We start from the raw sequence: 25752 nt of genomic DNA, 5'->3' as shown, positions 1-25752 counted from the left end.
TGCATATGCACCATCTGCACTAATATTAATATTCCTTAGTTTTCCTAGATATTATGATTATAAATTTTTAATCCATGTTGTTCAAAGTCATGAAAATGAAAAGCATTGTTTTTATTTATGGAATAATTTGAACTTTCATTATTAGGCAGGATATGGACAATAAATATGAATATAACCCCCACGTTTTTGTACTTGTTTAGATAATTGCTTTCTTTTTTTTTTTAAATTTGTAGATAAGGCTGCTTTGAATTTTATCTGGGCAGGAAAAAACCCCAGAGGAAGCAAATATTTTCTACAATTCCCTCAGGATGTCGGTGGTTTAGGCCGTACTGAACTTACCTATTATGAATTGGTGTATTTATGCAACTATGTATCCTCCCTTTCTACCTTGGTGTGCTTTTTTTGTTTCCAATATCCTCCCGAGATGTGGGAAAGTGAAAATTTTAGCTTTTTTACATTAAACAATTGTCTTGATTGGAAACTACATAATACAAGTTTTATTTTTTTCAGATACATTTTTTAAATAATTTTTATTTATTTTTTAATGGCATGTCCTTTGCAATGGACAGCATTTTTGAAGGAAAACTGTTAAACTTTTGTCCCCTACAAAAGACAAAAATGCATTGTTGGGTCTCAGTAGGATATGACCACCCTGTTAATCCTACGACCCAACTGTTCTCATCACTCTTAAATTTTGGATTAAATTTTGTTTTCATCTTAAATTTTATGCCATTGCCTCTCTGTTTCCTCCATTTCTAGTGGACAAAGGACTCCGTTTTTTTTTTTTTTTTTTTTTACAGGCTTTTATGATACAGATCACTTTTCCAGTTTTGACACCTTATGTAAAAAACATGAAAACTAAAAAAATATAATTAATTAAATGTGTTTTCCTCTGTCTCCAGCTCCGTATGTGAACTACATACAGAAGGATCCCAGTGCTCCTTGCTCCTTGACAGAAGCTCTGGAGTATCTTCAGGTTGACGTGTTGGAAAACCTCATGGAGAAGGACAGTTTGGCAGCCAATCAGAGCCAACCTCCTAAAAATAAACCCCATAACCTCACCGTGGTTGCCATGGAGGGCTGTCATTCATTTATTATACTGGACTGGGGCCGCCCCATAAAGGATGACATGGTTTCAGGTAAGACCATCTTTTTTCCCTCAGACACTTTTTTTTGTTGTTGTTTTGTTACACTAACAACAAAACAAACACTAAAAACTTGGTGTGTTCACATTCTGCTGTGGTTTGTTTATTCGTCTGCTGTGGTTTAGCAGATTCACAACACCATACCACCATCCTCCCCCTAACTGAGTTTTACAAACTCACTCCAGCAGTTTATTGTGAATAAATCATAAAATAACAGACTGTACTGAACACATGGACTAGGGCTCCTCAGCTCCCACAGGAATTTTCATAGGAAAAAAAATCAAAGCTTGAATGACCTATAAAGTGACACATGGAAAAAAAAAAAAAGAAGGGAGAGACTGAAGATAAGAGTATATTCTGTGGGGATGTGGTGGACTATCAGTGGGAGCAGTCTGTCTGCTACAGGGGGAGTGTGCTTTCTTTGGCTGGAGTCCATGAGCTCCTGGTCAATCTGATGGCCCGTTCATTCTCTGATGTGTAAAATAGATCCTGTAGGTGGTCTGCACTGTCTCTGCTGTTTTCTTCTTCTCTATCCTTCTGGGGCTTCCCTAATCTGAATGACAAATGGCATGGAATAACGAATGACCACTAGGGTTAGGATTAGGGTTAGGGTTAGGGGTTAGGGGTTAAGGTTAGGGTTCGGTCATTAATTATTCCATGCCATTTGTCATTCGGATTAAGGAACCCCATCCTTCTGTGCCTTCTCCATTCCTCTGTGCATGCACATTATCTAGACACTAGTTGCTTTTCCATTGGACATCTGTGCCAAACTTTACCGATATTTACTAAATGTCGACAAAACAGAAGTGCATAATGTCGGTTTTTCCATTAAATCACAAATGCCATGATTTGTTTATTTATTATTGCGAGATGACACGAGGAGTCATTCCAAAAACATGGCGACGAATGTAAATATGGTGTTGATTTACAGATATATTCATTATTATATATTACCCCGCTATCTCGAACTAAATTAAAAAATGACTGGGTTTCCTGGTGTGTTCACACATACCACGACATGTTTCTTCTTCTTTGTCGCTTGTTGTAATGTCCGTCAACATCCGGTTTTTTTTTTTATTTCACTTGACTCTAGTTGCAAAAAAAGGTCTTTCCATTGCAGTTTTGCGTGATATACCATTTGTGCTACGCCCGAAAAACCACCTCTTACCAGCGCAAAAACTTTTAATTGAAAAATGAGACTTTTTGCAAAATTGTTGTTTTTCCATTAGGTCAATTTTTATGCGCAAGTTATATTTGCACAAATTGAGGGTCAATGGAAAAGCGACTACTTTCTGTGTCATTACAACACAGTTATAACTGTGGGTTGTATTCTCCTCTTGTGTTGAATTTCACAGACAGTGGTTGACCGGTTTTTTTACATAAAGTTTGACATGAAGCTGTGGTACTGTCCAGTGTCTCTCAGTATGTATGATAACCATAGTTACAGTAATAGCATCCCATTATTAAATTTACAAAATAGATCTAATTATAAGTAATTACAGATACTGAGGGAAAAAATATGTGATAAAAATGTCAGTGTTTTAAATGTTTTGGGTTTTTTTATTCATGTTTTGGCTGATCTTCAATTTCTTGTTCATTTTAATGCCTGGTACAACTAAAGGTACATTTGTTTGGACAAATATAATGATAACAACAAAAATAGCTCATAAGAGTTTAATTTCAGAGCTGGTATCTATCCATTTTCCATGGTTTTCTTGATAATAACCAAAATCCCTTCAGTTCTTAAATCAGTATCTATGGCATTGTACTGACAAAAACAGTGCTTTCAGGCATTCCATGTTTTCTTTTCTGTCTGTTTTAGTCACATGATACACACAGGCGTTAGTACTTGATTGCATAACCATTGTTTTTGATGACTTTTGATGGTTTGATAATTTTTTCCGCGACTGTTTAGTTGGTGATTTAAGTGATATTTATAAAAGCTCCAATTTAATCAGTTAATGGAATAATAGCACTTCAACAGTAGTTACATATTTTTAACAGCAACTAATTATCTGTAACCTATTAAATTGCATAAGTAATTGTTTTTATTATGTGATTATATTACATTGACTTCCTATGTAAATTATGTAAATTCAGTAGTGTAACTATGAATCAGTATTTAGTAACGTTGCAGAGAACTGAAGACAAAATCCTGTAAATCCAGCAGACGTTTTCTGACATCCACACATGTTAAGCTACAGCACACACATGCAGATACCATCAGACGGCGCTGTTTTAGTTATTAGGGCGTGTTTGCACAACCATGTCTTACGAGTTATGGGTCACGGCTTTCAAAACAAGTGGATGGAAACAGCTGTTCGCATGTGGATCCAAGAGATGAGGGATGGGGGTTTTCTGAAGAATTCTTACCTGAAACCAACTTCTGGTTCCATTTAGTTTGATGTTTTAAGAACCTTTTCTTTAAGTGCTTTTTAGCCAACACATGCAATGATTAGCTGTGCATCAGGAGTGAGTCCCTGTGACGCATTTGATTAAATCATTGGCAAAGCAAGGGAAAGGTTAAAGAACAGCGTCAAACTGCAAATGCAAGAGTCAAAATACTCTACTACTTAAACACTCAAACCTCAGCTGAACAATGTAGAATGGAAATGGAATGGCAGTCAGAAGGAAAACAAAGTAGCTAGTATTTCCCTTCTTTCCTGTCAGCAGCCAGCTGTGTTGGTGTGGCTCCAGTAAAAATAGAAACCCCTCAAAAGTCCAATAGAAACAGTTGGTAGTTTGATGTGCGGCTGATCTGCTTTCCATAGATTTAAAGTGAGTGATCGAGGGATGCGTGGCCTCAGGTTGCTCACCGGATTCTAAGGATTTGTCTGCGTGACTGAGAAAAAGAGGAAACCAGACAGGCGGGTTGGAGGACAGTCAGCATGAGTTGCACAAAATGCCAGGCTGTAGTTTTTTTTTCTCCAAATGTAGAGTGAATAGGAGACCACCTACTCTCATAAAACAATTGACAGCATGTGATTTAAAAAAAAAAAAAAAGTTATGGTATTTTTTTTTTTATCCTGCACATGTCTTTTACTGATTTTCCACATATTTTAATGATACGCAGTGAATTGTTTTAGAGGACTAGGTGGTCTCCAGCTGCAGCAGTAAGAGAATCTACTACCTTTAATGCATCTCAAACAATGGCTTAAGAGGAACCAGATCTGTGATCATTAGTTTTATGACAATATGTGCAATTTCTAATGTTGTATGTCTGAAATTTATAGTAACTGATAAAAAAACAACAACTTACTAATAAGAAATATATGGTGAGTTGAGAGAGACAATCACAAAACATAAAAGACAAACTCTGAAGCTGAAACTGAAGCACTGTGGTACTGTTTATCTTTCAAATGTTCATTGTGGTCGGTTTCAGATGCTGCAGCTCTTTCATAATTCATAGTTTGAGTTCTTGTTTGTTCAGTATTAATTGTCAGCCTTGTAAATTCAAGCTGGACTGACTGTACATATCCTGACCAAGGAAAATAAAATTCTCACTTTGTGCAGTAATCTACACCTGACTTTTCTGCCTCTGCCCATAATAATATACATTATATAGACTAAATGTCGTCTAAAATTAATGTTTATTTGCAACATGGTATATCAAACTATTACATGATCAAAAACAAATTAATTTTAGCAACAAAAAAAAAAAATCTCCATTTTGAATATCTGGGGTCACCAGAAATTTGTGATGTTAAAATGGGGCCACAAGCCAAAAAAGGTTGGGAATCACTGTGATATGTTATTCTATTCATTTGTTGTCCTGTCTTTTCTTATTGTGTGTTATGTGTTGTTTTGCTGTGCAGTGTCTTTTTTCAACTATGTTGTTGTTTTATCTGAAATGCTGAGGACTGCAGATGTAAACTAAACTTTTCGCTAATTCTGGCATATTTACAATGTTAGGTTCATCAATATACACTGCAAAAATCTAAATCTTATCAAGTGTATTTTTCTCATTTCTAGTCAAAATATCTCATCACACTTAAAATAAGACATAATCACCTAAAGAGTAACTTTTCAGTGAGATATAAGAACTTAATTTTAGACAACAGATCTTGAAAATCTTATTTCAAGAAATCTTACCAAGATAATTTTCACTTGTTCCATTGGCGGATTTTTTTTGCTTAATTCAAGCAAAAATAAATGAATGAAGGCAGTGATTTGTGTGACTCCCTCCCTGCTGGCCAGACAATGGCTCGGCTAAATGTGGCACAATAGCTGTTCAGTTCAGTCAAGTCAAATGCTCAGATGTCTGCCTAGGGAACCACAGGCTTTGGCTGTTGACATCTCCCAAAACCAGAAGTAGATCTGAGTGGGTCACAGTCACCTGAGGAAATGCAAGATTTAAATGAACATACAACACAAAAAAACTTATGAGAAACTGTTTGGTATGTGAAGCATTTTTAGGATATTGCTTTGTATCATGAAGCGCAACGTAGGTGATGATGATATGCAAAGTTAATGGATTATACACTGAAAAAAATCAAAATCTCACTAAGTTTATTTTTCTCATTTCTAGTCAAAATATCTCATCACATGTAAAATAAGACATAATCACCTAAAGAGTAAATTTTCAGTGAGATATATGAACTTATTTTTAGATAATAGATCTCAAAAATCTTATTTCAAGAAATCGTACCAAGATCATTTTCACTTGTTCCATTGGTAGATTTTTGCTTAATTCAAGATTTTTTTGCTTAATTCAATGGAACAAGTGAAAATTATGTTGGTAAGATTTCTTGAAATAAGATTTTCGAGATCTTTTGTGTAAAAATACATTTTATATCTCACTTACAAGTTACTCTTTAGGTGATTGTCTTATTTTAAGTGTGATGACATATTTTGACTAGAAATGAGAAAAATACACTTGGTAAGATTTAGATTTTTTCCGGTGTGTAATCTCCCCTTTTCAATAATTAGAATTAAAACTAAATATTGCTCCTTTTTAAGAAAAATTGATGCCTGACTTTATGCAACCAATCACTGTGGCTAACCTGGTTTTGTGGTTAGGGCTTTTTTTTTTTTTTTCAAAGTGTTTTTATTACATATTGCATCATCCACAAAAGTATAATACACTTTTATACTCAAACCCATCAACACTTTCACCCTGTTGCACCATAAAAAAGAAGATAATTAATTAAGAATAACAACAATAGTAAATAGATAAATAAAAAGAGACTCAGATATTAGTCACAGACTAGTATTAATAAAACTACTCTGGAATAAGTGATGGATCTACCTCTTTTATGTGATTCAGAACAGGTTGCCAGGTACTGAAAAACTTGGCACATCCTCTTATACAATATCTAATTTTTTCCAATGTTAAATGATGTAAAAGATCCCAAAACCAAGATGTAAATGTTGTTTATCTTTCTATTTAACTAGTATTAGTCTACAAGCTAGAAGAGTGGTAAAGGCAATCAAATTTTTATATTTTTGATTAAAATGAGAAGAGTGTGATGTAATGCCAAATATCGCAATTGTTGCCTCAGGTTCAACATGAGACCCTGATACATCAGACAGAAATGAAAATATAGACTGCCAAAAGTTTTTCAGTTTTGAACAAAACCAAAACATATGAGACTTTACAACAATCACAAGTGGGATTCAAATCCGATTTAATTTTTGCCAACTTCCCTTTAGACCAATGCAGTCTGTGAACCACCTGGAATTGAATTACTCAATGTCTTAAAGAGATTGAGAATGAATAAATGTTGTTTAGTATAGATTGATATACATCTTCAGAAAACCCTGTGGCCAGTTGTGGTTCAGGCTTTTTGACTTTCTTTAAAGGAGTGATATTTAGCTTTTTTAAAAAAATGGAATTATGCATTTTCAAACATTTCCCTGTGGTCTACATAAACTGTAAATGCTATGCTTGGGTCTGAATTCTTCATTAATTCAACTCCACAGGTCCATCTTCAACCATATTTCTGACAAATGACATGAGAAAGGCCATTTTGAGCGCTGGCCCTTTAAATGCAAATGAGCCACTTCATACCTGACCCCCTCCAGGTTGTTGACTGCACTTTCTGTCCCGTTCAGCCACTTGTCTTTGTTAATACAACCAACAACTGAATATTTGAGGTAGTCAGCTCGAAGTTTGGACATATTTTCAGTTTTTACTACAACCGCTGCTGCTGATAAACAATTATGGTGTACTCGGAGAAATGTTCTTCGGAAGTTTTGACTTTATATGTGCAAATATCATGACTTAACTAGCTATAAAACACAACAAATTAAGCACAAATTGAAATGGGTTGTAGAAATCCAATTGATTTTTTGCCAAAATGAATATAAAGATAGCTTTGCAGCACCTGGAGGGTTCAAATTCAAACTTTATGAACTATTAGGGTCCAAATACACAAATAAATGTACCAAAGACTAATAAAAGTGGGTTTAGCAAAATATGACTGTAATAATTAGAACACAGAATGGAGTCAATATATGGAGAAGTTGTTAGTCATTATTGGGAGCACTGTACCTCATAGAATAAAATGTAACCATTGCAAGGAATGACTTTTCTGAAAACGGGGGCCATCCACTATTTTTGTCCAGAACAGATTATTTTTTAAGACAGTCACCATAATTTAACAAATGCAGGTTTTGTTTTTTGTTTTTTTTTTGGTCTAATTAGCCTATTGTTAGTGTCTGAAATAAACTTTTCATACCAACCAAGGGATCTGGTAGGTAACAAATGCAATGTGAAGGATATTAGGATTGATTTTAGTATCTAATTATTAAAAATACAGCTGTAAAAAAAACTTGAATGTTAACAGAACAACAAGAGGAGCAGTGGAGTCACATGAAACATGGAAAGTATGTGTATTATTCTGTTTAAGGTACAAAAAGTGTTGTGTTATTTATAATATATGGCATCTTTAGAAGAAATTTACTAAAATAATGTGCTTTGCAGGTGTACATTGATCCCTAGGCCTTCTCGCAGAATGTTCATTGAATAGAGCAGCCCAGTGTGCAACTCATGCTACATAAGAATATATAATATTTTTCTTTTTCTAAGCTGTGAAATGTTATTATGTTTTGTGTTGCTTTTGGCAGGATACATGGTCTACAGTGCTTCATATGATGACGTCCTCAACAATAGATGGTCTTCTAAAACCTCCAGTGGGACACATCTGGCCGTGGAGAATCTCAAACCCAACTCTAGGTAACAAATATGTCATTTCTGTGTATGTATGCAGTCAGAAAGAGGATGAAGTGTGCACATGCAGAAATAATTAGAGTTCAGTGGTTCAAAGTATCATCTCACACATGAAAATTATACAAAACATGAACCTGATCTTACAAAGATCTGCTTTGTTGCATGATTTTCCCATGACCTTGTTTATAGTGAAGTCATCGCTTCTTCAGGTGCTCAGCTTTGGCTTGGTTGTTTATTTTTGTGGAGAGTATTTATCCCATTTCTCATCAGCACATAATGCATAAAGTATGTATGTGTGTTTGTGTCATCTTGTGTGAGTTTATGCTTGGATCTCTATATTGCATTTCTGTTGGATGTCTCTGTTTACTATGTGTATGAATATATCTCCATCTGTGATATGGAATATTTCATGGCAATTCACCTGCCAGTTCATGTCATGGATGTTTGTTAAAAATAATTATGGGAATTCCTATATTAACTACAGGTGTTCCTGCAAAAATCCTAAAGCTCTACTCTATGCTTATTACCCCCCCCCCCCCCAAAGGGGAGGCAAGGAGTATTGTTTTTGCTTCAGTTTGTGTGTTTGTTTGTTAACACTCTAGCAGGAAAACTACAGGTTAAATTCATACCAAATTGGGTTTATAGATTGCCAGTGACCTAGAATAGATCTCATTACATTTTGGGAAAAGTAGGTCAAAGTTCCAATTTTTAATTAACTTTTAAAATCTTTTTTTCCCCCCACTTACTTGAAATGCTCAAAATTTCAAATGTCTGTAGTAGAAAAACAATTACTTGAATTCATACCAAATTGGGTTTATAGATTGCCAGTGACCCAGAATAGATGTCATTACATTTTGGGAAAAATAGGTCAAAGTTTAATTTTTTTTTAAATTAATTTTTACAATCTTTTTTTTCCCATTTACTTATAATGGGTGACATTTCACATGTCTATAGCAGCAAAATTATTAGTTGAATTCATACCAAAAACTGGGTTTATAGATTGCCAGTGACCCAGAGAAAATCTGATTACATTTTGGGAACAGTAGGTCAAAGTTACAATTTTTTTTAATGAGCATTTAACCCCCCCCCATTTACTTGTAAGGGCCAAAATTTCAGATGTCTGTAGCAGCAAAACAGTTGGTCGAATTCATACCAAATTGAGTTTATAGATTGCCAATGACCCAGAATAGATGTCATTGTATTTTGGGAAAAGTAGGTCAAAGTTTCAGTTTTTTATGAATTTCTTAAATCTTTTTTTTTCCCCATTTACTTATACTGGGTGACATTTCACATGTCTATAGCAGCAAAACTATCGGTTTAATTCATACCAAATTGGGTGTATAGATTGCCAGTGACCCAGACTAGATGTGATTACATTTTGGGAAAAGTAGGTCAAATTTCAACTTTTATGAATTTTTAGAAAAAAATTTTTCCCCATTTATTCGTAATGGGCGAAATTTCAAGTGTCTGTAGCAGCAAAACTATTGATTAAATTCAAACCAAATTGAGTTTATAGATTGCCAATGACCCACAATAGATCTCAATACATTTTGAGAAAATTAGGTCAAAGTTTAAATTTTTTATGAATTTTTTAAATCTTTTTTTTTTCCCCATTTACTTGTAATGGATGACCTTTCAGATGTCTGTTGCAGCAAAACTATTGGTTGAATTCATACCAAATTGGGTTTATAGATTGCCAGTGACCCAGAATAGATGTGGTTACATTCTGGGAAATGTAGGTCAAAGTTCAAATTTGTAATGAATTTTTAAAATCTTTTTTCTTCTCCCATTTACTTACAATGGGCAAAATTTGAAATATCTATGAAAACATACATTTTGTTTCAATTTAGTTCAAATTTAGCACTTATACAGAGGCAGTTGATATGCTGACATCAGCTCACACATAGACATGATGACATCAGGTGGATCGATGCCAAAATAAGCTACACTACGTGCGAGGGGCAGGGTTTGTTGTGCCTGGCACCACTTGTTATCTGTGGGTTTATTGGACTGGCTCATAATTTCTGTTGCACAATCAGGAAACCCTAAGTACAATTTGCAACATGTATTGACATAAATAGTAATTGCTTAAGTCAAATTAATGAATGTAATTTGTCATATAAGTGGAAAAAAATGTAATTATCTACTACTTTTCAGTATCTTGCGGCTGATCATATTTGTATCCTTCATTTAGTTCTATCTTACCTGTAAGAGCTTTAGTTTTACATAAAAAGATCTTACTAAATATAACTTTGTAACTGAAAAGCCCACATTTTGACTGTATATTTTCCCAAATTTCAGGCTGGCACTGATCAGAGCCAAGTGTGAGCTGTATGCTTCCACAAAGCTTGTAGAAGAAAACTTCTGAATGAAGTACATCAATTTAGCCAAAGGCACGTTATGAACCATAACTGAATCTGGATTTGACATGTTTAAACCCCTGCAGAGATCCTGAGTAATTCAGCGTAACGTAAATACGGCACACGTGGCCTGACATTAAGACACAGATACGCTCACCTCCGTCGGTTTTACTTATTAAAGTGTGTTTCCACAACACTGTTTTAAGAAATATGGGCTACGGTTTTAGAAATAAATGAATAGAACAGCTTGTGTCGGATCCATCCATGACTTCACATGTTCAAATCAGAAAACTGTTCTTGTTCTGTGTTTGAAATTTGTTAACAGCTAATTTTTAACTCTAACCTAAGATGACTATTATTTCCATTTACTGTGCAAGTGCTGCTCTGATTGTCGTGTGCACTCCTTTAGTCATTACATAATGCAAATTAGATAATGGAGTTTCCAAAACATATCAACATAAACAGGAGACACAAACGCTTTACAAGCTCTGTGGAACATTACAAGGAGTAAACCGAGCATATCGTAATAACTTACATATAATGTCCTTCAAACCATCTGTTTTTCTGGACTGTGTGAAGTGAGTGGAACACAAACATTATAGTTAAATGTGCCATAGTCAGTCATTGTGCTTTGTTGCACGACTCAAGCTCTATATAAAAAAAATCCAAAGCACAAAAAGGTTTCCAAGTTAAATTTTTTACAGCTTAGAAGAACAATGTTTGAGGTTCTCACTCCTCAAATAGCATCTTTTTGTAATTACGTAATGCTGTACTCCTTTCAAACTACTATTACTACTACTACCATGACTACTACTACTACTATTATTATTACTACTACCATGACTATTACTACTACTACTACTATTACCATGATTACTACTACTACTATTACTACCACCATGATTATTACTACTACTACTACTATTACTACCACCATGACTATTACTACTACTACTATTGCTATTACTACTACCATGATTATTACTACTGTTACTACTACTACCATGACTATTACTACTACTACTACGATAATTATTACTACTACTATTACTACTACTACTACTTCTACTACTACTCAGGTCATACTTCACATTTAATTTTTTGGATTCTGTAAAATAAAAAAGAATATCTATCTATCTATCTATCTATCTATCTATCTATCTATCTATCTATCTATCTATCTATCTATCTGTCTATAATTCTACTTTCTTTTTAATCTAACTTTTTCTTAGCTACTTATACTCTGCATTTATTTATTTGTTAATTGCTGATGTGGTATGACTGTTTTTGTGGAGCGGCGACTGCATCATTCTGTATTTTGAATTTCCCCTTGTGGATTAATAAAGTAAATCAATGAATCAATGAATCAATGAATCAATCTATCTATCTATCTATCTATCTTTGGAGCTGCATCTGTTATGTATCCGAGTGTCAGTGTTTGCATTTGTGCTGCTTTTTGATGATCTCCTCCTTATGAAGGTGAATTGGGTCTCTGTTACTCATTGTTCAGATCTTGGTTAGAGGCTTCATGTATCTGTCCCATCAAATAGACCGTAAATATCTCAGCCAGCCTATCACAAAATAATATTTCACCTCTGTCCTTGAGTTTGTATTGTATGGAAAATCAAGTTGCAAATAAGGGGAAATGTCAAAAACTGAAGTAAAATTGTGTAATAGAAGTAGAAATTCTCTGAGGTATTTAAGATAGGTGTGTCATCTGTGGAAGTTAAAAGACCAAACACCTGCTGCTGAATACAAGCAGTAGAGCTGTGAGTGAGGCTAAGGTTTTCCAAAAGTCTGCAAAGAGCGTTCCCTTCCCTGGCAACCAGTTTGTTTCTAACATTGTGTCTCCTGTAGTAACAGTTTGATCATGGTGTGGTTTATGGGACACTGTTGGCATTTCCCATGCTTGGAGCTCCTGCTTGTTGCTAGAGCTGCTGAGCTACCATAGCGCTAAACACACACATATGTTATGTATCCTCACATGGGGATGGACCCACAAAGGTACCAGACATAAGACTGACTCCTGTATGCACAAATAAAATGAAAACTGTAAATCTGAAACCTCTTTGTTTGTAGTTTTTATCTCTGTTCAAGCATGCATCAGCGTTATTAAAAGTCATTAGTCAGTTTATAATGAGCTGTCGAGCGTGTCAAGCTGGATCTGCCCTTAAAAAGTCCTACAACCAAATGTTTTGGAGCAGTGTTTTTTAGACAGTGGAGGTCATTTTAAATTGTAAAATTCCAGTGGACCCACAGACTATCTACCAGGGTCTAATACCTGACGATGTAATTAAAAGACAAGACGCTTACTTATGGGTCAAAACACAGTAATGTCCCGTCAGAGAGTGAACTTTAATTGACTGCCATTCCAACATTTATTTCAATATAAAGTAGCTCCTTATTTTGGATAATCCCTTATGGTCCAACTAAAGCAAAAATTTATTTAAAAGTAACAATGTGGGTGATTTAGCAACACTAATCTGTCAAATTGTCTCTAAAATGTCCTGAGAGAGATTTCGAATTCCTTGTTTTGACCCTTATTTAAAATATTATAATTAGGAATGCACCGATACCGATAGCAGTATCAGGTATCGGGTCCAATACTCAGCATGTGTACTTGTACTCGTACTCATAAAAGTACTCCGATACAACCGCACCAATACCACTTATGGCAGCGTGACATTCACAGTTAAGTGCAGCAAGTACATGGCAGAAGAGTAATGTCAGTAGTGTGTAGATTTTTCAAAATAAATGACAGTGACAAAAGTAACACTGTCTGGAAGTAACGTTAAAGACACAGACGGATACAGACGGGGCATTCTGTCCATCCTCTGCGTACATTCCATCCGTTTTCCAGGTGTACCCAGACGGAGAACACCACCAGGAACAGTGGAGGTAGCGGATCTTTTCATAGAGCGACCGTGTGAGTTAGAGAAAAATTCCTGACATATTTATGACAACTACTCTCATGAATATCAACATTAGTATCCACATTAGTGTTACCTCTGTTGTCTTTCTGTTTATTATTACTGACTTTCTTCTTCTCAAAAAACTTTACTTTTCTTCGTGGTTTTTGTCCAGTATGGTTAATTAAGAGCGGTGCCCCCTGGTGGATTAATTGAGAAACACTCATTCCAGCGCATTAAATGTTAGTAGCAGCACTTTGTTCCAGTCAGACTAATGACAACAACAATAAAGCACATTTTACTGTAATGGTATTATTAAGTACTCCTATCGGTACTCAGTACTGGCAAGTACTCAAATGCAAATACTTGTACTTGTACTCTGAAAAAAAGCGGCATCGGTGCATCTCTAATTATAATTCTTGCCTGCAAAAAGGTTGTCCCAAGGAGCTGGTTAAAAAGTGACCCTCTTCAACCACAGCAATGGCTGGATTTTGTAGAGGAAATATATACCGTGGAAAAATTAACGTTGCATCTGAGGATTAATGTGGGAACTTTTAATTGAAGATGGGAGAAATGGACTACATTTGAGGACACTAATTGTTGGTAAGAGATCAGATGCAGAAATGTGAACGAGTGCATATGGAACAGCACCCCCCCCCCCCCCCCCTTGTTGTTTTGTGCTCTGTTTTTGTTGTTACTGCGGTGCAAAAAATTAATTAAAAAAGTTCTACAACATGTTGAAACAAACGTCAAGTCTATTCTCCTGTATGGATGCGAAACTTGGGGTCTTTCAAAGATGAACATCAAAAAGCTCCAGACATTTGCCAACAAAAGATTACGATACATCTTAGGGATTTGGTGGCCAAACAAGATCAGCAATCAGGCCTTGCTGGAGAGAACAACTCAAGAGCCAGTTGAGACTACAATAAGATGAAGGAAGTGGCGATGGATAGGTCACACTTTCCGAAAAGCCACATACCTCCATCACCAGAAGAGCACTTGACTGGAACCCCCAGGGGAAAAGAAAAAGAAGAAGGCCACGAGTGTCTTGGAGAAGAGGTGTCACAAAAGATCTAACCCACACCAACACCTCATGGCAAGAGGCAAAGAAGACTGCTTGTGACCGCAGGAGATGGAGATCCTTCACCGAGGCCCTAAGCTCCAGAGTGGGCGAAGAGGATTACGTCAAATAAGACAACATGTTATATTCTACATTCTTTCTCATCATAGTAGAGAAGAAGAGTAACTCTACGAGGTCTCTCTGGTGGAAGTGATGTGATATTCTGCGGTCTTTTATCTGCGTTTATAAGCTGCCTCACATTTTCCTTTTTTTTCTCTACCTTCTACAATTTCTTCTCCGATTTCTTCTTTCATTACATCATCTCTGCGCAGCTGTTTTGCTTTCTTCTCTCTTTTTCTCTCCCTCTCTCTCCAGTAATATATATTTTGGTCAGCGTCGTCACGTGGCTGCACTGATTGGATCCAGGCCTCGTGGCTCTATGTGGTGAAAGTTTTTGGCCAGAAATTGACAGACCATGAACTTACTGTATGTGACCTTGCAGACTGGAAAAAAAAAGGCACATAAGCTGATTTAATACACATTTCTTAAAATCACATCCTATGTGTGGAGTGGAAACATTCGCCAAGCATCACCTGTGGTGTTGTTTTTAATCTGATAGGATTTTATAATTCTTCCAGCTCACTGCTCTGTTCTGTTGTTTGTCAAAAAAGCTTGTGTCATATGTTAAAGTGCTCACAGATTTTTCACTTCACTTCCTGTCTTTTAACCTTCAGTTTATCCATTTTCATTCATCATTCGTTTATCCCCATGCCGTACTTTTTCCACAACTCTTCTTTTTTCTCTCTCTCACTCTTATCCTCACCTCTTATCTGGTAATCTCCACTTGTCTACATATCTCTTTTCCCCCTCTTACCCTCTACTTTCTACCAGCATGAGCCAAATACACATTTTATTAAGCTGCACTCACTTTGGATTGAAACAAATATAAAACAGACTACTCTTAAATCAGCACACCCAGCCATCTGCTATGGTCATTAACTTTTTCATCACTTTCACCTTGTCACAACAGAGCTGGCAAAATGACACTTTAAGTACTAAATCTCTCATTAAATCCTTATATTGTCGTTTGTTTTCATTCAGGTATTACTTCAAAGTGCAGGCCAAGAATGTGTTTGGTTTGGGACCAGTCAGCGATATGCTCACCTATGTCACTGAATCAGGTGTGTATCCTGTCAACGCCTGCACAGATAAACTCAAAGATGCACCACGAGTTCAAGTTCAAACCTGAGTCAAAGAGGCGTACTTTCAAAAAACACAGTATAAAAATGTGTGTGCTCAACAAAAATGTCACGGTTATGTTCATTTTATTACAATTCAAGATATTCATATAAAACAAAAAAAGGCAGTGGAAGCAGGCTACCAGATGTACACTGCATTATCTGTATTATGGCTTTTGCATTCCCGTCATCAGGTGAAGACATCAGACTTGTAGTTCTGTCTGTGTATTTTGCCTCCCTTGTGAAATGATTGCATTCTTTCGTTCTTTCAGATGATCCTCTTCTCATTGAAAGACCGCCTGGTAAGTCCATACACTGACTCGACTTCTCTAATGTAGGTCAACAAGCCATGTCCTCTCAAAGTTACGCTGAAGAAAGAGCCATCATACTGACAAAACTGACAAAACCTCCTCTGTCACTGCTTTACAGTTTATACACACAACAGCTGGTTAACATGAGAGCTGTGTCTTGTAACAAACAAAACAGTATGAAGAAAATGATTAACATAATAGTAAGGTGGTCTAGAAACGGTGTTTTGATTACATAAGTACGGAGGCCCAGAGGAGCAACAGCCCAAAAAATTATCCACAATAAGAAAAAAAAAAGAGAACAGCTCAAAAAATTATCCACTAACCCAAAAAATTATCTACTATAAAAAAAAAGAGAACAGCGCTAAAAATTATCCACTAGCCCAAAAAATTATCCACTATAAGAAAAAAAAGAGAACAGCTCAAAAAATTATCCACTAACCCAAAAAATTATCCACTATAAGAAAAAAAAGAGAACAGCGCTAAAAATTATCCACTAGCCCATAAAATTATCCACTATAAGAAAAAAAAGAGAACAGCTCAAAAAATTATCCACTAACCCAAAAAATTATCCACTATAAGAAAAAAAGAGAACAGTCCAAAAAATTATCCACTATAAGAAAAAAAAGAGAACAGTCCAAAAAATTATCCACTATAAGAAAAAAAAGAGGAAAGCCAAAAAAATTATCCACTATAAGAAAAAAAAAAAAAAAATAATCCATCCACCTTTTCAATTAAGGGGGTGCTGTTTACCCAAAAGGTCTCTTGCTTTAATATTAAGGCCTCCACAAAAAATAAAAGCATAGGCTGAAAATTTTTAAGGCCTTCAGCTAATGTGGCTAATGCTCAGGAAGTAACCACTGGAAGTGGGGGTTGGTGCGCTAAAAATAAAGTTATTTTAAAAATATTTACATTAATATAGTTTGCAAAGTGGTTAAACAAATAAGATTCCTGTGTCTGCTTCAGGTTAGGCCTGGGTGTTAAATGGTTATGGTTAGAGTTAGGGTATAGTTGGGGTTAGTTTTCATTGGTAAATGGCCCTTGTGTGCACTGTGTGAAGGTTTGTTGCTAAGCTAATGCTAACGCGAAAAGTTGACTGCAACTTTGTGAACTACCAGTGCTTTGTATTAATTAAACAATCGGCTTGAATTAAGCAAAAAAAATCTTGAATTAAGAAAAAAAAATCTTGAATTAAGTAAAAAAAAAAAACAATCTGCCAATGAAATAAATGAAAATTATCTTGGTAAGATTTCTTGAAATAAGATTTCCAAGATCTATTGTCTAAAAATAAGTTCTTATATCTCACTGAAAAGTTACTCTTCAGGTGATTATGCCTTATTTTAAGTGTGATGAGATATTTTGACTAGAAATGAGAAAAATACACTTAGTAAGATTTTGATTTTAGCAGTATTAACTCTTTGATGCATGAATTATGAGAACCTTAGTCAAGATTTTTTTTTCCTGAGTGTTTTTAATCCTCTTTAGGCATGAAAAAACAATGTGATTGAAATTTAATGAACCTATTTTTATGGAGTTACAAATATGTCCACTCAGCTGGACACCATGCATTTAATGTTTAATTTTTTTAATTTTTAAAGCAAAGAAACATGTCTTTAAAATGCAATAACAGAAAGTGATATACTGTATGAAAACTATGAAATAAAAACATTTTTAATGCAGCTAATCGGATGTTTTCTCACCTTTTAACATACTCTAACACTAGTTATTACTCACTTGATGGAGATAATACGCAAAAAAAATTGTTTAAGAAAACTGTTAATTACAGTCTAATAACAACTGGCAATTGATTTACACTCAAACATGTTACTGCAGATCGGGTTTATCAAGAACAGCAAAGCTACAGTAATTGTATGAATTGCAGTGTATGAGATGTTGCATAAGTGTCCACTGTGTTGTCTGATATGCACATAAATCAACAAAACCCATGAATATACAGGAGAACAGCTGTAGAATAGCTGTCCTCTTTAGTGACCACTATGCATGAATGGGTTAAATGTATAATTTTCTGCTTAGTATCATATTAGACAGCCTAATTTTGGGAGGGACTACACTACAAACAAAAAGTTAAGGTTATTTTTAATTTTGGGGCTGTTTTTTTCAGTTGGGATTCTAGCACAGCGCTTTTTACTTTTTTGTGTGAACTGAATTGAAACACATTTTTTTAAATGACCCGACAGTTTTATTTACAAATGCAAAAATGACAAAAAAAAAAAAAAAAAAAAGACAGGAAAAAAAGAAATATACTTAACTTTTTGTTTGCAGTGTACATGAAAGATATCACATAACGTCCTGGACAACAGTAATAACACCAACTATAAAACTTGTCATCTGCTACTGGAAGAAAAAAAAATCTGACCTTGACTAAATCAGGTGCACTGATTTTAACCCATAAAGACCCAGAGTTAATTCTGTGGCAGTTCCAAAACTAAAATTAAGATAATCTAATTTTTTTTTTACCTTCATCTGTTGTATTTGCTGATTCTCCCCTATGTTAAAAGAGCCCTACATTTATGAACTAAAAAATATTAAAATAATACTGTGCATTATGTAGATAACATTTTCATTTCTTCTCTTTTGATCTTAACTGTTGTATTTTTAAAGTAGCCTTCTGTGCCTCGAGGGAACTTTATATGTGTATAATTTAAGCAATTCAGACTCTAATATTCTAAACCCACATCCTTTAAAAGTATGAAATCCAATCCAATGAAGTTTGTGCTTGAGTACGATTCAGTCTTTTTTGCCTGATTTGATTTTGATGCTACAGTTACTTTTATAAGTTCTATCAAATTTAGTTATGCTTTTTTTGGGGGGGGGATTTTTGCATTGATCATAGAGTAACAAAACTGTGAAATTGAACCAAGATGAAGCCAATAACCACAAATGCAAACTGTGCAGCCAGAGCACAATGCGGTGAGTGGAATAATGTGGCCTCTTCTCTCCTCAGATCTAAATATTCTCATCTAATAGTACGTTTAGTACTAGATTTAACCCATAAAGACCCAAACATTCAAAAGTATCTACCAGTGTAAAATGTTTAATATCTGTTGATCCATTAATCTTATCAATACATGTAAATAATTGGTGTAAAATACAGTTTGTCGTCTTTTCATGGTCATCAGATATGACCCATTTGGACTTTCAGAGGCTCCGTAGTTACCGTGGAAACACCGTCATCTTCTAAAACATTGATTCACCAGTAAAACACATGAAGTATGATCAATGACAGTAGATGGACACATTTGTTTTATGCTCAGTTAATGATAGACTTTCCTGAAAAAGTCACTTTTTCCTCAATTTTCTCTGTTTTTGATATAATAACCCTCAACTTTAATCTGAGCTTTTATGAACATTTGCATAATCAGTGAATTAAATATAGGAATTATACTGATAAAATGCAAAATACAGAGGATAATATTATAAATGGTGATAAGTCACTTAAGAAGACCCAAACATCCATCACCGACCAAAACCATCTACTAATCTAAAATGTTTAATACCTGTTGATCCACTAATCCTATCAATACATGTAAATAATGGGTGTAAAATACAGTTTGACATCTTTTCATGGTCATCAGATATGACCCATTAAGACATACGACCCATATAATAACTATACTGTAATCTGAGCTTTTATGAACATCTGTACGATCAGTACATTAAATATCGGGAAATTGGGGATTTTCATTACAAAATACAGAGCATAATATTACAATAAATGGTAAAGAATCACTTAAGAGAGGTTAAAATAAAGAAGAATTCTTTTGGGATCTGCCACAAAAACTACCAAAAGTAGAACTGGGTCTTTATGGGTTAAGCCTATTAAAAATAAGAAAGTTTAAGCTTGAACAAAAAAAAAAAAAAATGGAAATGGATGGCAAATAGGTCTTACATTGTATGAAACATGCTGTAAAAGCTAAACTTATCTTTTACTTCCTAACATTATTCTTGCTGCATCTCTTTCTCCTCTGTCTCTTTCTGCTGCTCAGGTGGAGAACCCATCTGGATCCCCTTCACCTTCAAATATAACCCGATCCACAGCTCCTGTAAAGGCAGCCAGTATGTGAAGCGAACGTGGTACAGGAAGTTCGTGGGTGTAGTTCTTTGTAACTCTCTGCGATACAAGATCTTTATGGGAGATGGCCTGAGAGGTAAATTATTTGATTAAGTTGATTAGTTTTAAGACTAAATCCATTTATTTGTTTCCCTCTGAATGAGCACAAGACTCAGATAATTACTCATAAATGTTTTAACCATTTAACTTCTTCCCAGGCATGTAAATTAAACTGTTGTGCTATTCTTCTAAGATTGTCTTGATTGTTGATTTTTGTATCATTATTTATGTTTTGCTTGTTCACATATATGCTAAATTTCAATACATGATTGGAAGAAATCATCAAAATCAAATCAATCAACAGCATTCAAATTACTGTAACCCCTCAACCGTTTGAGCTATCAACAAAATTCAAAAGATTCTGAGCTTTCCGACACTATACAACACTTTGCGGCAGCAATGTGGAACTCTATTACATGTAAAACTGTTTTAGAGACTTGCACACAGGCTGAAAAATGCCTGGAAATAACAAGAAATATGAAGCCATAATATGGATACTAAATGTTCAAGACCAAAAAGCATGTTTGAGCAGATAAAATAGTTGAAAGTTTATTTTTGCAATCTAAAAAGTTTCATTATAGACATTTACAGTTGTTTCTGATGATAAATATGCTACAAACCTCAAGTCTGTTTTTTTCTTTTTTACTAAAACACACTGTTTTAAGCATTTATTACTTATAATAATGATAGTTAATGGCAAGTAGAAATGTAACGATGTGAAAATTTCATATGGTTATTGTGACCAAAATTATCACGGTTATCATTATTATCGCGGTATTGTTGAAATGTGCTTGAAATGTTCAAAAAGTACTTATACACAAGCTGAAATAATTTAACTAATTTAATTTTTTTTTTTTTTTTTGAAAAAAAAGAAGAAAAAAAAACAAACAAATAAAATAATAGGCATAATGTACTTTCCGTTGCAGAAACATTCAAATATTAACATGTAAACATCAAACATATAAATGTGCATTAAAGATGGCACCTTATAGCCATTGTTTCACCATTTTCCATATCAAGTTTGTGTTGAAAGTGCGGTAATCAAACACGGTTACCATAATTAGAATTTAAATGGTAATACAAACCGTTGGGAATTTTACCGCGGTTTATCGCTATACCAGTAATCGTTACATCCCTGATGGCCAGATACTGAAAGTTAAGTTAAACAAAGGTGCAAAAAAATTGGCAAAAAATGCATTTTCTGATACTCTAATTGCAAAGAAAACATGAAGACATCTAGGCGGCCTCTTATAACGGCAGTCTTAATACTACCTTTCCATAATTGTGACCCCTGCTTCCTCTGCAGAACCCTTCTACAGTATAGGAGACACATTTGGTCAGGGTGAGGACCACTGCCAGTTCGTAGACTCGTACAGGGACGGAAGGACCGGCCCGGCGTACCTCTCGAATAATCTGCCCTCAGCACAAGGTAAACAAGATCAGCTTGTGCACACATTGCATATTTGTGACCCTTAATGTTTTCCATGTGATCAGACTTTTTGGCTCTGGAGGTGTGCAGCTGCATTGATCTTATCTGTGCAGAAGACAGATGCAGACTGATGTCCTGATGGCGCTATTTAACAGGCCGACAAGTGGTTTGAATACTTTTTAACAAATCTAATGTGCTTTTTGTTACTGCTGACAATTTTCCCGAATTATGCCATAAATTCCTCGACCCTGGATGCTATTAGTTTCAGATCCTTTTGATACAGAGTGAAAATATGAAGTTCCTTAAGATAAGTGATGCATCACATTGAACATTTATTTCTTGTTAGCTGTATTTTTTCCTCAGTCACGTTAGCCTCCTGTGGGTTATCTGTCTCCAAGCAGGGGGTGTTGAAAACAGTCTGGTAACTGGTTTGTGGTCAAAGCAAATTTGATTCAGATGGTAAACAGAAACCTTTTGAAAATGAGAAATGACCACAATTGTTTTTTTTTTTGTTACTTCCAGTGTTTGCTTACTTTTTACCTTCTGGGTTTGATTTCCCAATAACATACATACACTGCAAATTCCTCCGAAAAAACAAACCATTGAAAATTGCAACTGTTAACAAGTACCATCAAAAAACCAAAATGATTATCCATGCATGCTCACTCCTTAATGCATTTGATTGTGCTTGTCATTTTTGTGAATGGCTATAAAGGGCATTTTTTCTCCGTTTTTTTGTCTTGTGGCAGGATATTATCGTGCATACCGACAGGAGCCAGTTTCATTTGGAGTTATTGGCCGACGTACACCCCACCCATTTGTGGGCTGGTATGAATGCGGCGTGCCCATCCCTGGGAAGTGGTAACCCAGGAAGAAGAGGAGACATTGTTACCAAGGGCAACAATTCTGCATTGTGCTGCAGGCTTTTCCCGTCATTGCCCGTATCAAACAGACTTTTGCCTGCAACCAAAAAGACACCACTACAAATTTACTACAGCTTCACAGAAAGAGAATATAGTACTTTAAAACAACTTAATGTATATCATTACAATGCACTTTTTATATAAAGCAGTCTGTATATGAGGGAAAAAGAAGCATGTGTGTTTTTGCCTATTTCAACTCTTGTCAAACAGTGCTCCAGTGCTATCCCAAAGACAGGTCAAAACCCAGAGTTATTTATCTCATCAAAATGCACACACAGTCAAAGCAGTCACATTGGACCAAAGCACAAGCTGAAAAGCAAACTGTAAGAATGGGCACTTAATGTGTGTATAGGTCTGTTAATTTTTTGATCATGAAATTTGTATTTCATAACGTAATGGCTTCTGACAACTATGTCTTTTGTTATTTGTGATTGTGTAACTTTATACTGTTTTTACATCCTTTTTCTATTCACAAGATTTCATTACAATTTACGGTGTATAAGTTTTGTATGTATACAGACAAAGAATAAAAGACAGAATATTGGCTCAGGAACTGTGAGAGAGATTGAATAAAGGTGTTATTGAAACCACAGCAATCCATAAACATGAATCATATGATACTGTCCCACTGCCACATTCTTTTCTAGCTAAAAAAAAAAATTCCACACGTGATCCAAGCTACTTAATCAACCGAATGGAAGATTTGAGAAACAGATGAGGTGTGGAACCAGTTGGAACGACAACTGATAAAGTTAAAATCTAATAAAAACAACATTTATTAGAATGAAGCAGGTGAGAGGAAAAAAGGAAATGCCAACTCAGGTGTTTGGCACTCAAGCAAGACGAACAAAACTATCAGTGGAGTGAAGAAACACAAAATAAATACCTAAATTGGATTTGTTGCACACACACTCAGTTTTATTGAACTTGAAATAAGACACAGATCTGCTGTTAGATTTGGAGAGGCCTGTAGTAGAAATTTGCAGAACCAATTATCACTGGTATATTCTGGACCGTTATAAAACTGATGAATATTAACTAGTGCTGTCAAATGATTAAAATGTTTAATCAGATTAATCACAGGGTTGCTGTGGATTAATTTTGATAAATCACGATTAAATATCATTAATTTTTAATCTATATTAATTGTGTTTCATTTTGCATGAGACAGACACAAGAAAGAAGGGAATATATGCACGTAAAGTGTTTGTCGCAAGCTGGGTGACGCATTAGTGCTAGCAGAATCCCTGACTATGCTTTGAATTAATGTGGAAATTTAAGTTGGAAGTGCTTTACAGAAAAGAAAAGTCCTTCCTGCAGAGTGTACATAATACCTTATGTCGGTTGACTGTTTCATCTCTTTTTTTTTTTTTTTTTTTTTTTTTAACTCAAATTCCCCATCCAGAGGGCCAACGTGTTGTTAAGCTTCTTCCATCTTTATGGGTTGGTTCTACTGTCCGTCACTGCTGGATCAACTGCCCATTTGTTCATGCGTGACGCTAACACTACTTGGACAAACTGCCTGAAATGTGTTGGCAGAGATGTTTGGAGTCATTCTGTGCTGCAGATGACTTAATTATGTTAAAATTTTTAACCAGATTAATCATGATGATGGATTAATCTGCATTAACGCATTCATTTTGACAGCCCTAATACTGACCCTTCACAGGGCGCTTATTCAAATACTCTGAAATTAAAAATTTCAGCCTTTCAAGATTAAAGTCTTGTGTTTATGAGAGAAAAACCTTGAATATCCTCTAAGAATAAAGTGGTAAATTACAAGAAAAAACTCATAAATTTATGAAAAGAAGGTGAATATTCTCTCAGATTTAATGTCTTCTGGTTGAGTGTGTTGGCAAAGTAACAAACCAAACTTTCCGTTATTAAACAGAGCACACAGTTTGTTTTGGTGGGCTAGCACTTATCACTTATCTAGAGGCCACATATTAATGAAACAGTTCACAGATAAACACCAGAGGCTGCGGAACAAACCACAATCCTTTCCTAAACCTAAGCAAATAATTATGATGCCAAAAGCCAACAGCAAAACAGCCAAACTGAAGATCTATATACAGAACATAATAATAATTAACTATCTACTGTATAAGCCTTCCCTTGAAGACAATTTCATCTGGGAGGCTTTTATTTTTCTATTTTTCAGACATTTAGACATCTAAATGGTATTTTTAGATATCTGTTTCTTTTTCCTGTAAATTTGCCATGTTGTTTTAAGAGAATATCCAAGTTTCATTTTTTGTTCATTTATAACTTTTTTTTAGTTGTTGCTTGAAATATTAGTCCAACCTCCCGCTTTGAAAAAAAAAAAAAAAAAATCTGTCATGGCCGCAAATTAATTAAATGCTTGTCTTATTAAAATATGGAATTCTGATGACCTTTTTACCACACACAAATGTTTCAAAGTCCTAATTTTTACACATTGTATAAATACTATATTTAATGCTTTTGTCTCCTTTGTTTAATTTGGTTTTCTTTAGTTAGTTATGAAATTTGCGTGAATGTCCAGAAAGTTGAGACGTTTTATGCAGGAAAAAGAACCAAATTTACAGGGTTCATAAACCTTTTCTGCAACTATAGCCTACAATTTGTATAATAAGTATGATAGAAAGGAAAAAGTACTACTGCCAGAATCACAATAAACCAGTTGGAAAATATTTCTTCACTAATAATAGAAATAAAAAGGTCTATTCTGTATTCTGTATTTGCTGTCCTTTAGTCATTACTCTATTTGTGCAATTTTAAGATTGCCTCTCAGCTGAGAATGGTAAGTCTTTGTGCAAAGTGCCAGAGCAGAGCCAACACTTTCATAAAACTGATTACGAGCTTTTTTCTATTCAGTAACAAGTACTGGTGGCATTCAGCCTCCAGACAATGTTCAACACATGCTGAGTAAAGTCTCTTTTTAGAATCAAGTAGAAGCTTCATGTGAATCAACAGACTTTAGCTTTATGTCATCCATCTTCCACTCAGACCTACAGGATAATAACACATCTGCCCTGGTGGTTTTAACCCATAAAGACCCAAACAACCACTGGCGACCAAAATCATTTACCACTATA

At 35.0% G+C, this 25752-nt stretch overlaps 1 protein-coding gene across 4 annotated transcripts in view; it reads left to right on the top strand.

The window, feature by feature from the left end:
* fndc1 (fibronectin type III domain containing 1) overlaps positions 1-23742 on the top strand; it is a 78604-nt gene extending 54862 nt beyond the window's left edge. For all 4 annotated transcript variants that reach the window (XM_030129214.1, XM_030129213.1, XM_030129215.1 and 1 more), the window contains 7 exons: positions 903-1139; positions 8214-8322; positions 15747-15826; positions 16156-16185; positions 20199-20360; positions 21630-21752; positions 22502-23742. In XM_030129214.1, the coding sequence (XP_029985074.1) occupies positions 903-1139; positions 8214-8322; positions 15747-15826; positions 16156-16185; positions 20199-20360; positions 21630-21752; positions 22502-22617 (857 nt within the window). In that variant the 3' untranslated portion in view covers positions 22618-23742. The remainder of the gene's footprint in view (positions 1-902; positions 1140-8213; positions 8323-15746; positions 15827-16155; positions 16186-20198; positions 20361-21629; positions 21753-22501) is intronic.
* The last annotated feature ends 2010 nt before the right edge of the window (positions 23743-25752 follow it).

The sequence above is a fragment of the Sphaeramia orbicularis genome, chromosome 24 (genome assembly GCF_902148855.1).
Source record: "Sphaeramia orbicularis chromosome 24, fSphaOr1.1, whole genome shotgun sequence".
Taxonomy (NCBI): Eukaryota; Metazoa; Chordata; class Actinopteri; order Kurtiformes; family Apogonidae; genus Sphaeramia; species Sphaeramia orbicularis.
The sequence above is the reverse complement of the archived record's forward strand: the minus strand, read 5'-3'. Positions and strand labels throughout refer to the sequence as shown.